The sequence below is a fragment of the Phytophthora parasitica genome, assembly GCF_000247585.1.
Source record: "Phytophthora parasitica INRA-310 unplaced genomic scaffold supercont2.26, whole genome shotgun sequence".
NCBI classification, from domain to species: Eukaryota; Oomycota; class Peronosporomycetes; order Peronosporales; family Peronosporaceae; genus Phytophthora; species Phytophthora nicotianae.
The window spans coordinates 850,680-862,949 of record NW_008649012.1 but is presented as its reverse complement, the minus strand read 5'-3'; the positions used below and the strand labels follow the sequence as shown (position 1 = coordinate 862,949).

Here is a 12,270-nt window from a genome sequence, read left to right as displayed (position 1 = left end):
TTACGTAGGACCTCCACAATCAAGTATTATTGGATCATAGTCGGCAAAATCAAACAGTGTTATTGGTCAAATATCATTTTATTTAGTGGCCTGGCTTAGCAATTCAACTCCAGTTCGTCCTCAAATCCCACCTATAGCCCTACCCACCCTTGGTTAGGACCAGCCTTTAAAGGTCAGATTGGCCAAAACTTTGGAAAGTCACAATAGCATATCTTTGATCGATAGGAACACAACCGTTGAGTATCGGTAGAACCAGTAGGATCCCATAAGCGCTCGCGACCCTAGACGATACAGGAGGTACCGGTAAGAGCCGAGCATGACAGGCCGCTTGCTATCGAAAAAATTGTGTACGGACTATGTAAAAATACCGATGTTTGTACCCATCGTGACAGACATCCCTCGTAATTACGATATAATACACAGAACTGTGAATTAAGTATCCAAATATCCAGAGCTTTCCGGGCGCAGCACGGCATTAGTTTCTACTAGGTCTTAAAAGTATCTATCTCTTTCAGTACGGTCGACTAAAAGCGTTTTAGCACACAATACCGGTACACTGTACCACCGTAGGGTGGACTGCTTTTTAAATAAAAAGTACTTTGTATAGGAAAAAGTGCGCATTGGTACTTTTGATCTTTTTTTATTAAGGTGGGCCACAGCAGTCAAGGCAAGAACTTTTTTTCAGGAAAAGTGCTTTATGACGTTTTCAGTGCGCTCCCCTTGCTCAATTACGAAGGAAGCCAAGTGCTCGTCCACCCCGTCACGACAGCTCTAGACCCAGGCTTCTCTCCTCGCTGAGCTATTGACCAACGAGGGTTCCGGACTACCGCTTCGACTGGGGCCACTCTTGTGTCGGTTTCGGCTGGTTTCTGACGCCCTCTGCCAGGAGAGAAACTTAACAGGGCAGCAACGAGACCGACTGCGTAGATGTGGCGTAAGCGCCGCGGATCGCTGAATGGCGCCAACACGCCGCGTGAGTCTCCCAACCTCATGAATTCCAACTCGATCACGAGCATGCCGTCGTCCATGTCCATCACCAGCAGCAGCCCGTTCTTCGGTAGTGACCCCAATGCCAACGACCGCGCGCTGGTCTTCCGAGTTGAGGTGCCAACACCGGGACCACTGGGACTGGACCTACGAGCGCGACACATTGAGCGGGACAAACCGCAGCGCGGCGCAGTCGTCAAGGGCTTCCGTCCGCTGCAAGGCGGCAAACCCGGATACGTCGAGTCAACCGGTCGCGTCAAAGTCGGCGACATCCTTCAGATCATCCACCAGACCCCAATCGACGACATGCCATTTGAGCAGATTGTAAAGCATGCGATGCAGCTGCAGAAAGATCCAACGGCGTGGCCGCTTGCGATGGAATTCCGACGCGAGCCCGAGAAGCAGGAGACCAACCACGCGACGTCGTCCAAGCCGCGACGCAACAGTTTCTTCCGCTCCTCGATCTCCATGTCGAATCCTGTTCAAGATGGGAATTTTAACGAGAAATTGCAGTATTTCCGCGACTTTTTCGCCACCAGGATACCCACAGGCGGTGCAGCACCCAAGGAGAAGGAGAAACCTCCTAGGCCACCGAAATGGGACACTGTCGACGAGATGTATCGCGAGTTGATGTCGAAACGTGGAGTGCCGGAAGATGTGATGGACGAGTTGATTCGCATTGAGTCTCTGGAGACTAAATGGCACGTGGTATGGTACGCACAGCAGAATGAAAACGAAGACAACACGAAATCAAATGCGACGGAAGCGGAAAAGTTTGCGGAGAATCTGGTGGAGCTGAAATGGGATAACAAGGGCTTGAAGGAACTTGAAGCGCTTCGGGGCAAGATCTCGATTGTGTCGACGGACTGGTTAGAGTCTTTCCTGGCGCATTTCGGTTTAGACTACCTTACCATGAAGCTGCCGGATCCGTCTCCGTTTCCTATAGAAAACTCCAAGTACGAGAAGGCTACGCGCATTTGCGAGGTGATCTTGCGAATCTTACGGTCGCTGACGCATTTTACTGCAGGAGTGGAGGCGATTACCAACACTCCGGGGCTTGTTAAGAGAGTAGCGTTGTGTTTCCACACAGAGAATGGTGATGTGAAGAAGTATACGTTGCAGCTGCTTGGGATTGTGTGCTACAACAGCGCGGCTGGACATTCTGCTGTTATCGAGGCGTTCGATCATTACAAGGAGACCAAGGGCGAGGCCATTCGCTTCAGTTGTCTGCGAGATGCGCTCAAATCGACACGGTACTCGTTGGTGTTTAAAGAAGACGTGCTGAGTTTTGTCAATATTATTGTGAATAAGGCCATCCGGTTGGAAGATCGACTAGCGATTCGCTCCGACTTTATGGCACTCAAGATGGCTGGTTATTTCGAAGAGATCCGTGCAAAATCTCTTGCTGTTCAACGCACCAAATACCCTCTCGCTAGCTCTGTTGCTGGCGCCTCGTCCGATGAAAGCTCCAACGGAGTTCCGTCCCCGATGCCTGGTGGCCCAGCAACTCCTTCGCCTCTTCCGAACAAGCATATTGCACGGAATATTCCCTCGCCAGTTTTGAGCTCTCGGTCGTCAGAATCTCCTGTTACTGGACGGGGCAAGGATCCTGGAACTCCCGTCAGTAGATTTGACTCGTTGAAGACTCTGGGTGGTCGACGATCGTCAATAAACAAGGGTGACGATCAAACCAGCCGTCTCTCAGCGAGCAAAAGCGCACCACCGTCGCCCATAGATCGGGAGCCGGGGGCGCTTTCTCCTGATGGAACAATCGTCCGCTCTTCACTTCCACTGGACAATAAGGGTGGGCCACGCTTCGGAATTGGAGGCAATAGCATCATAAGCAGCTCGGTGACGCAACTGCGGAACCAACTGGACAACATGGAGAAGCAGATCGATGTGTTCGAACAGTTTATGGAGGATGACCGGAAAGACACGATATATGAGCACACTGATCTGGCCTCGGTAGATAGTGTGTACCGATCTCTATTTGACAGTGTCACGAACGATCCCGAGCTCCAAGCGTGCTTTCTATCGATTCTGCAGCAGTTGCTCTTCATTCCTGGCGATCGAGTGATTGGAAAGGAGATGTGGGCGCTGTCCGAAAAAGTCATGAAGCAGATCACTTTGCTGGCTCCAGTCGAGGAAGTGCGCAACTTCGAGCTCGGATACGATGACCGGAAGACGCTTCTGAAGATGCGAGACCGGTACGCTCAGTTCCTGCAGAAATGTGCTGACGAAGACCCCACGTTTCAATTTCGAATGGGTCCGATCATCCTGATCGAGAACAAGGACCGGGATCATGATGATCTTGCGCTGTCGGACGTGACGTCTGACGAAACTGATGAGGACGATACGCTGTCGAGTGTGGTGGCGCATGAACATCCGGATCTGATGAAATACTTCAAGCTATTAAAGATGGGAATGCCGATACAGCACGTGCAGCTTAAGATGAGCAGTGAGCTACAAACATTCGATCCGTCCATTTTGGAGACTCCTGACAGGCTGATCCAGATCACGAAGGAAGCCGATGAGAAGAAGGGCACGCGAGCTGAGGAGCATGAAAAGTATGCGAAGTTTTTCAAGCTGAAGAAGATGCCGATGCCACATATTGAGCTCAAGATGTCGGCGGAGGGCCTTGACAGCTCGATTTTGGAGACGCCCGATCTGCTTCTTGACGAAGACGGTAATGAAGTGAAAGATGGTGCGGTTGACACAGGATTCACTGGTATCCCGGTGAAGGAACATGAAAAGTTCGCCAAGTTTTTCAAGCTGATGAAGATGGGTATGCCTCTTGAGCACATTCAGTTGAAGGCATCAGCGGAAGGGCTCGATGCGTCGTTGCTGAGCACACCTGACCAGCTCTTGGATGAAGAAGGGAAGGTTTTCGTTCCTGGCAAAGCGGAACAAGCTCCACAGGGGATCGCTGTGAAAGATCATGTGAAGTTTGCCAAGTTTTTCAAGTTGATGAAGATGGGGATGCCAGTGGAACACATTAAACTGAAGGCGTTGGCGGAAGGATTGGACGGTGAACTGCTAGCGACGCCGGACGTTCTTCTGAATGAAGATGGAAGCAAGTTTGTTGAAGCCGCGGAAGCTGCTGTGAAGGGGATTCCTGTGAAGGACCACGAGAAGTTTGCGAAATTCTTCAAGCTAATGAAGATGGGAATGCCTTTGGAACACATTAAACTGAAGGTGTCTGCTGAAGGCTTAGATGGAGAGTTGCTGTCTACTCCTGATGTTCTAGTGGATGAGGACGGGAAGAAGGTGGAAGGGGCTTCTGCAAAGCCTAAGGGTGTACCTGTGAAGGATCACGAGAAGTTTGCCAAGTTCTTCAAGCTGCTGAAGATGGGAATGCCTATGGAACACGTGAAGCTGAAAGCCTCTTCTGAGGGCCTCGACGCCAACTTGCTGGAAACACCCGATAAGTTGGTCGACGAGGATGGAAAGGAAGTGAAGGGCGAGACCTCCACTCCGAAGGGTATTCCTGTGAAGGAGCACGAGAAGTTTGCTAAGTTTTTCAAGTTGATGAAGATGGGGATGCCTCTACCTCACATCAAGCTGAAGGCTGCATCCGAGGGACTGGATGGTGACCTTCTCGATACGCCTGACAAACTGGTAGATGAGGATGGGAAGGAGATTAAGGCAGGCAGCGGAAAGAAGGTGAGGGCATCCGAACATCCGAGCTACGTCAAGTATTTTAAGTTATTGAAGATGGGCATGCCGCGCCCACAACTGGAGCTCAAGATGAGCGCAGAGTCACTGGACCCGAAAGTATTAGACACACCGGACGAGATGGTTCCGGAGGATTTATCCTCTACAGCTCCGAAGACACCGGCGAAACTTGTTGTGGCGGGACCTCCGAAGCCTAAGCTCCGGAATCTGTACTGGGAGGCAGTCAAGAGCGAGGAGACAGCTGGCACGATTTGGGAAAGTTTTGCGAGAGAGGAAGAGGGGAAGAAGGCAGCGGAGTCTGCGGGCCCTCCGAGCGTCGCGGATCTGTTCGCTGCAAGAGCAAAAGCTCAGAAACCGAAGCCCAAGAAGGACGTGCTGGACAAATTCGTCGACCAACTGTCGGATATCTTCGTGAACAAGCCTGCCAAGACAAAGGAGGCTGAGGCAAAGAAGCCCACGAAGCGGCGAGCGCCCACGCGTGTTGCATTGATCGATGCGAAGCGAGCAAACAACATCGGTATCATGCTGGCACGGTTCCGACTGCCGTACTATAAGCTTCGGAACGCGGTGCTGCTGGTCGATAAGGAGTTATTGTCTGTTGAGCGAGTATCTGCACTGCTTCAGTTTGCCCCGGAGGACGAAGAGCTGGATGCTGTACGAGGTTACACTGGTGATCCGAAGCTGCTAGGAGATGCAGAGCAGTACTTCCGCGAGATGCTGTGCGTGCCTCGATTAACCACTCGGTTACAAGCGATTCATGCTACGTGGCAGTTTGACGCGTACGTAGAGGAACAGCGGAAGCTCATGGAGTCGGTGTCGAACGCATGTCGCGAGCTACACGATTGCGAGCCTCTCAAGGAGATTTTCCGTGTTGTTTTATCGCTTGGAAATGCTTTGAATGATGGCACTGCGCGCGGTGGAGCAAAGGGTTTCAAGTTGAATATTCTACTCAAGTTGAACCAAGTGAAGGCGGCTGACAACTCTATCAATCTGCTGAACTACGTTGCCAGGGTGCTGCGTGCTAAGGACCCGGCTATCCTCGAGTTTGACAAGAGTCTGCCTTCTATCGAGAGTGCAAGTCGTGTCACTACTCAGATGCTCAAGGCTGGCGAGAGTGCCGTGCGTAAGGCCGCGAATCTCATCTGTAACGAACTGGAAGTGCACGCGAAGTTGCCAGAGAAGGAGTACCCACAGCCTGAGCCAGTGCCGGACTCTGACGGAGAACCGGAGAAGATCTCGGATCGCTTCCAGGAGGTAGTCAAGCCGTTCGCTGACCGTGCAAAAAAGGCTTCGGAGAAGATCTCGGAGGACCTAGAGTCCATGACAAAAAGCTTTGAGGAGACCGCGTCGTTCTACGGCGAAGACCCGTCGAGTCCGGACTGCGGACCCGATGCGTTCTTCTCCATCTTCTACTCATTCGCCAAGGAGCTTCAGTCAGCCGATCGTGACAACGAGCGCAAGCGGATTGCTGAAGAGCGGAGGATTCGTCGGGAAGAGGAAACTAAGAAGCGTCTGGAGCAGCTCAAACTGAAGAAGAAGAAGAGCAGCTTCGCGGCGTTGAAGACGGGCGACGTGGACGACATCGTGTCCAAGATCCGCGCCAAGCGTGTAGAGGAGAAGCGGCGCGAGATGCTGGCGGCAAATGGGTCGGCACCTCCTTCGTCGACGGGATCAAACAGGGGATCGGCCAGTGCACCGCGCAGTAGTTCCAGCAACAGTTCTAAAGCTGCAGCCGCCACAGAGCCCACACCTGCCATGGAAGCCGTATAAACTGGCGTGTGTGTGTGTATTCGTTCGTATGATCATAAACAATGGGGAGTATAAAGCTTGTAGGCGCCAGCACGACTTTGTGACCGTCTGGTGTTGAAGGCGTTGCAACAAGTAGGACTAAATCACATTTTATTGACATGCTGTTGGATAGTTTTCAGACACAAATTTTGGCGCGAAGCGCACAATTCCAAAATTGGCCTAGGTTCGACAAGCCATGGACGGGAATGGGACGCCTCCGGCGACGCCGCCTTCGCCAACAAGCCCCGCACGACCGGCGCCTCGGTACCTGACGCGCGAGGCCCCAACGTCTCCACCTTCCGAGCCTCCTCTCTCCATCTCAGCGCCCACGGAGGCTCCGCGCGATGATGGCCAGCCCGTATCTCCGATGTCGCCCATGTCGGCGTCGGTCTCTGCATCCGCCATGTCCGCGTCCGCCGTGTCCGCCACAGACATGCACAATCGCTACGGGTTCGCGGAGATGAGCGCGTCGGTCGATGCCACGCCGGCACCTCGGTACTTAGGTCGCTACGGAGCTGCAGCCGACGATTCCGCGGCCGGACAGGAAGGAGACGACGTGGAGGCGGAACTGCGGCGTATGGCTCAGCGCCAACTGCCACGTGGAGACTTGGGTCGTCGCGAATGGAGACTCGACAGCTTCCAGCAAGGGCCGCACGCCATGAACCCGGATGGCATGAGTTCCGGCGCACCGTCTTCGCCCAGCAGCAGCTCCGTGGCCAGTATCCGCAGTAGCAGATCCGGTATGCCAGCGCCCACACAGGCGTCACTTCCGCAGCCACCGGCGTCGCCGCCCAGTTCGCCGCCCTCCACTGCGTCGGCCTCTGCGTCGGCATCCGCATCCGCGACGGCGTACTCGCAGCTCCAGAGACAGCAGCAGGAAGAGCAGCAAGCTTTCTCGGGCGCCGTGGTCTGGGGCACCAACATCAGTGTGTCCGAGAGCATGGAGCTCTTCAGAGGCTTTTTGCACCAGTTCAGACAGGAGAACAATGACACGCATGACGAGCCGTACTATATCAAGGCGCTGCGCAGACTGGCACTGACCCAGTCGCTCGTACTGGATCTAGATACGCAGCACTTGAGGCAATTTCGTGGCGCGCGGAAACTGTACAACCAGCTGATTTTGTTCCCTCAGGTGCTTATCCGTATCCTGGATATGGTAGTAACGGAGGAGTATCACGCGCTGCTCGTCGGTCCTGGCGCCGGGCCCGCAGCTTTTGACAACGTGGCTAATGTGGCGCTCCAGGTTCGACCATTTAACTTGCGAGAGCTGTCTCCTATGCGCCATTTGAACCCGGCAGATATCGACCAGTTGGTATGTCTGAAAGGTATGGTCACCCGTTGCAGTGGCGTGTTGCCGGACTTGAAAGAAGCGTTCTTCCGCTGCGCGATGTGCCACGCGACGACACAGGTGGCTCTGGATCGTGGACGCATTGAGGAACCCACCAGTTGCACGCGATGCCAGACCCGGATGAGCATGGAGATGATTCACAACCGTTGCGCTTTCACTGACAAGCAAATGATCAAGATGCAGGAGACCCCTGACGCTATTCCAGAGGGTGAGACGCCGTACACAGTGCTCCTGTTTGCGTTCGACGATCTCGTCGATGGAGTACGACCTGGTGACAAGGTCGAAGTGACGGGCATTTACCGTGCAGTGCCGATGCGCTCCAACTCGCGTCAGCGCGTAGTCAAGTCTGTATTCAAGACATACGTGGACGTTGTTCATTTCCGTCGAGTGGACGAGCTCACCCGGCGCGAAGAGGGTGAGAATGGCGAGAGTATCAGCTCCGTTGCTCGGGAGCAAGATGTTGAAACAAGCGTGATCGGCCCCGCAGATATCGACGTCGAGATGCCAGACCCCTCCGAAGAGCACGAAGACGCCGCCGCTGCGGCGGATGCACAACAGGCACGTAAGCTGGCAGCTTTCCGTCGCATTGCATCGCACCCTCGAGTTTATGAGAACCTGGCTCACTCACTGGCACCATCGATCTGGGAGCTGGATGACGTGAAAAAGGGGATCTTGTGCATGCTCTTCGGTGGCACACGCAAAGATGGCAGTAGCGGCAGCGTGAACGAGGACGACGGCGAGCACGAACACGGCGGAGTGGCACCGAAACGGAAGAGTATGCGCTCTGATATGAACGTGTTGCTGTGCGGCGATCCTGGTACATCAAAGTCTCAGTTGCTATCGTACGTGCACAAGCTGTCGCCGCGAAGTATTTACACGTCAGGCAAAGGAAGTTCAGCTGTCGGTCTCACAGCTTCACTTATCCGCGATATGGAGACAAACGACCTCGTACTGGAATCGGGTGCTCTGGTTCTTTCCGACGAGGGTATCTGCTGTATCGATGAGTTCGACAAGATGAGCGATTCCGCTCGCTCCGTGCTCCACGAGGTTATGGAGCAACAGACAGTGAGTATTGCCAAGGCTGGTATCATTTGTTCGCTCAACGCACGAGCGTCGATCCTTGCGTCTGCCAACCCCATCGAATCGCGCTACAATCCGAACAAGTCTGTGGTGGAAAATGTGAATATTCTGCCCACGCTTCTCTCACGTTTCGACCTCATCTACCTCATCCTGGACAAGCCGCAACCCGAATCGGACCGGAAGCTCGCGAAGCACATCGTCGCTCTGTACTACGACGAAGAGACTCGTGCACGTGTGCGTGCTCAAACTCGAGGAGGAGAGGGAGCACCGCAGCTTATCAGTATGAAGCTGCTGACCGAGTACATCGCGTACGCCAAGCGCAACATCCACCCACGCCTGTCAGCTGAAGCTCGGAACGGACTCATCCGCGCGTACTTAGATCTTCGACGAATGGGCGGCGTCAGCGCTGCATCAGCGAAGAAGAACATCACAGCAACACCGCGACAGCTCGAGTCACTTATTCGTATCTCCGAAGCGCTTGCGAAGCTCAAACTGTGCGAGACCGTGACTCGAAGTGATGTCGATGAAGCGCTGCGTCTTATGAACGTGGCGACACAACGAGCCGCTATGGATCCGCGGACGGGCACTATCGATATGGATATGATCAACACGGGGCACAGTGTGCTGGAACGCGAGGTCCTAGCCGATCTCATTGCGGGTATGAAGGAGATTTTAGGCGATACACCAAACCAGTCGATGACAATTCATGAAACGCGCCGACGTCTGGAAGAGAAGCGCAAGAGCGAAGTTAAAGGCGCAGAGTTCCAGATGGCACTCCGCTCGCTTGAAGACGACAGTCTCATTCAAGTGTCCCATGGCGTAATCCGCTACTTCGGCGATCCGACCGATTAGATTATTTGTCTCGGTCATATCGTCAATCATAAAAGATCGCCAACTCTATTGCTGCTGTAGCGTTCATGAATTGCTCACATCTGGAGCTCGATAATGTCGCTGCGGTTCTCCAGCTCAATGTTGCGTAAGTACAGGTGTTTGGAGAAAAAGAGCATCACGTGCTGCATGTCCTCACGAGAGTCGACCATTGCGTGTCCTTTGTGTGGCCTCACTAAGCTTGTGAACAGTTCTGTATCTCTTTGTGTATATCTCTTCTTGAATTCGCGGCGAGTAAGCACGGCTAGCGCTGTCGGGTAGACGTCGTCCAGTGCACCTGTGACTTGCAGTATTGGCGTGGCAGCAGCATCTGAAGCATTAGCAGAGGAGTGAGGCCCCACAATTGCACCTCCAGACACTAGCACCATGCCTCCTAACCGCACGTCACGCGGCAAAGTCATCGCCAAGTGGAACGCCACACAGGCTCCTTGTGAAAAAGCGAACACGAAGAGTCGAGAGTAATTCCATCCGTACTTGTCGTGCAGCACTTGAAAGAAGTTCCACACGTAATCGCGTGCTAACTGAAGACTGAAACTGCGGTGTTTGTGTGGAGTATCTGGTGGGATCACGTCCCCAGTGGCATCCAGATCGTCGATCCATGTGAATCCCAAACCGAGAGGAAGCTCTCGAGGTGCACGAAGTGATACCACCGCTGCAGTGGATACACACATACGTCTGTCAGTTCCTTAGACTTTTTAAAAACAACTTGGTGCTGCCACCGACCTGTTTGGGGAAGCGCCATTTGCTCTCCAAGTCGAGCAAATGGCTCATGCGAGTCGCCTCGGCCGTGGAGAAATACCAGCAAATTCTGCGCTGATGGGGAGCCTTTGTCAGTCTGCACGAGGCTGAAGTGCGGGTTACCTGTAAAACAGGACGCGTCCAAGTCCAGTCGCCCGCTGCCACTCGGAGGAGTGGTCTTGTGACGCAGCTCGATAGGCGGTGACGGTGAGCTGCCGGGTGGGGTGTACGGGACCCAACGGGTTGCGCCGTCAGCGCTTCGCACGAGCGCCAGTCGCGCTGCTTCGTGGACGCGCTCGACCATGCTTTGGGCTGGTTCCCAGCAGGGTTGTAAAAGTGGGGGTTTTGATTAATGGAATAATGGAATTTTGGGGTGAAACGCGTAGAATAAACCATCGGTTGGGTACCGAAAAAAAAATGGAATACAGTGCTGGCCATAAATTTGTGCGGACCACTATTTTGCAAATAATTAGGTCAATTTGAAGCAAATAAAGCCAAAACTGCGTAGAATTGCTATTTAAACGAAGAGCTATCGGAGCATACAATTCTTTTGGTAAGGCGGTCCGTGGTTGTATAGATACAGTACAGGAGTGACCATCACTCTGACACTGGCCGGCAGGTGTTAAGTCCTCGCGAGACCAAGGAGGTTAGACTTCTACATGCATACAAAAGAAAGTGCGTGGCTAGCAATCTTGTGGGAGTTCGCGACCCCAGACCGATACCCCAGATACGGATAACCAAAATATTTAACATGCTACTCTTGCTCAACGTTCAGCTTACATTTTAAGGTCGGCTGAATGTTGAGCGAGATGACATCGAGCGAGATACATCTTTTTCGGATCAAAATCCTCGGTTCAAAACAAGAAATGCTCAGATCGAAAGAAAAAAAAACACTTGTCAAATATAGTCAAAATCGAGTTTCATGGAGTTCTAGAATTCCAGAAGTGTAAAAGGCAAAGAACTCACGCATCCTCCAACGGCCAGCTTGGACTGAGCACTTATCGTTTAGCGATGAAGTACAAGCGCTCTCCACTAGGCCTGACGAAAGCTGAGCATTGTGCTAACTACATGATGCAGAAGTCTGCGCGCGCTCGAAAACCTCTGCATTCTGAAACCCGTACATGTTTTAAAGTCTTCCGAGTACTGTGTTGTCTTGCCTTTGTCCTCTAGAACGGCGCTGACGCGGTCTGGCATCAAATCAATCAGTTTCCGCAATCTTTCCAGCTTAATACGGCCCCATGCACGGCGAATAACAATCTTGAGCTCTTCAATCGACGTGTACTGCTTTCCACCGAAATAAACGTCACGAACAAGCATGCCCCAAACGTTTTCATTAGGATTCAAATCAGGAGAAAGTGCTGGCCAGTCTAAAACAGACACGTTAAGCTCCTTCAAGAACGACTTCGTACCCTTTGACGAGTGTATGCTGGCGTTGTCTTGATGGAAGATCTAGCTTCCTTCATGCATGCCTTCACTAAAGGGCAGCAAGTAGCTGGTAAGCGTCTCCTGGTAGTCTAAAGAGTTTTGACGCCCAGATAGAAACGCTATATCGGTCGTACCCTTCGACGAGAATCCTCCCCAAATCATAACCGACCCACCACCATTCTGTCGACTAAAGAAGGTGTCTTTGTGGTGTAGTAATTCCCACCGCAACTCTAGCTACTAGTGTAGGTAGGATAAACCCACAACAATACATCTACCCGAACGGTAAACAATCGTTCGGGCGTGATCTGAAGACCAAGACTCAGTCCTTACACCGGGACAGA

The 12,270-nt window shown here is 52.8% G+C and overlaps 3 protein-coding genes across 3 annotated transcripts; 2 read left to right on the top strand and 1 right to left on the bottom strand.

Moving 5' to 3' along the window:
- Positions 1–701: 701 nt before the first annotated feature.
- Positions 702–6,605, top strand: PPTG_11244 (hypothetical protein). Its single transcript, XM_008907560.1, has one exon. It carries the CDS (start codon positions 928–930, stop codon positions 6,430–6,432), a length of 5,505 nt encoding a protein of 1,834 aa, XP_008905808.1. The 5' UTR covers positions 702–927; the 3' UTR covers positions 6,433–6,605.
- Positions 6,545–10,872, bottom strand: PPTG_11242 (hypothetical protein). The gene is made up of 2 exons (XM_008907558.1): positions 10,490–10,872; positions 6,545–10,418 (listed from the first exon to the last, which is right to left on the bottom strand). The coding sequence occupies exons 1-2, from the start codon at positions 10,806–10,808 to the stop codon at positions 9,805–9,807; spliced, it is 933 nt and encodes a 310-aa protein (XP_008905806.1). The 5' UTR covers positions 10,809–10,872; the 3' UTR covers positions 6,545–9,804.
- PPTG_11243 (hypothetical protein) lies at positions 6,620–10,195 on the top strand. Its single transcript, XM_008907559.1, has one exon. The coding sequence runs from the start codon at positions 6,647–6,649 to the stop codon at positions 9,728–9,730; it is 3,084 nt and encodes a 1,027-aa protein (XP_008905807.1). The 5' UTR covers positions 6,620–6,646; the 3' UTR covers positions 9,731–10,195.
- Positions 10,873–12,270: the final 1,398 nt, after the last annotated feature.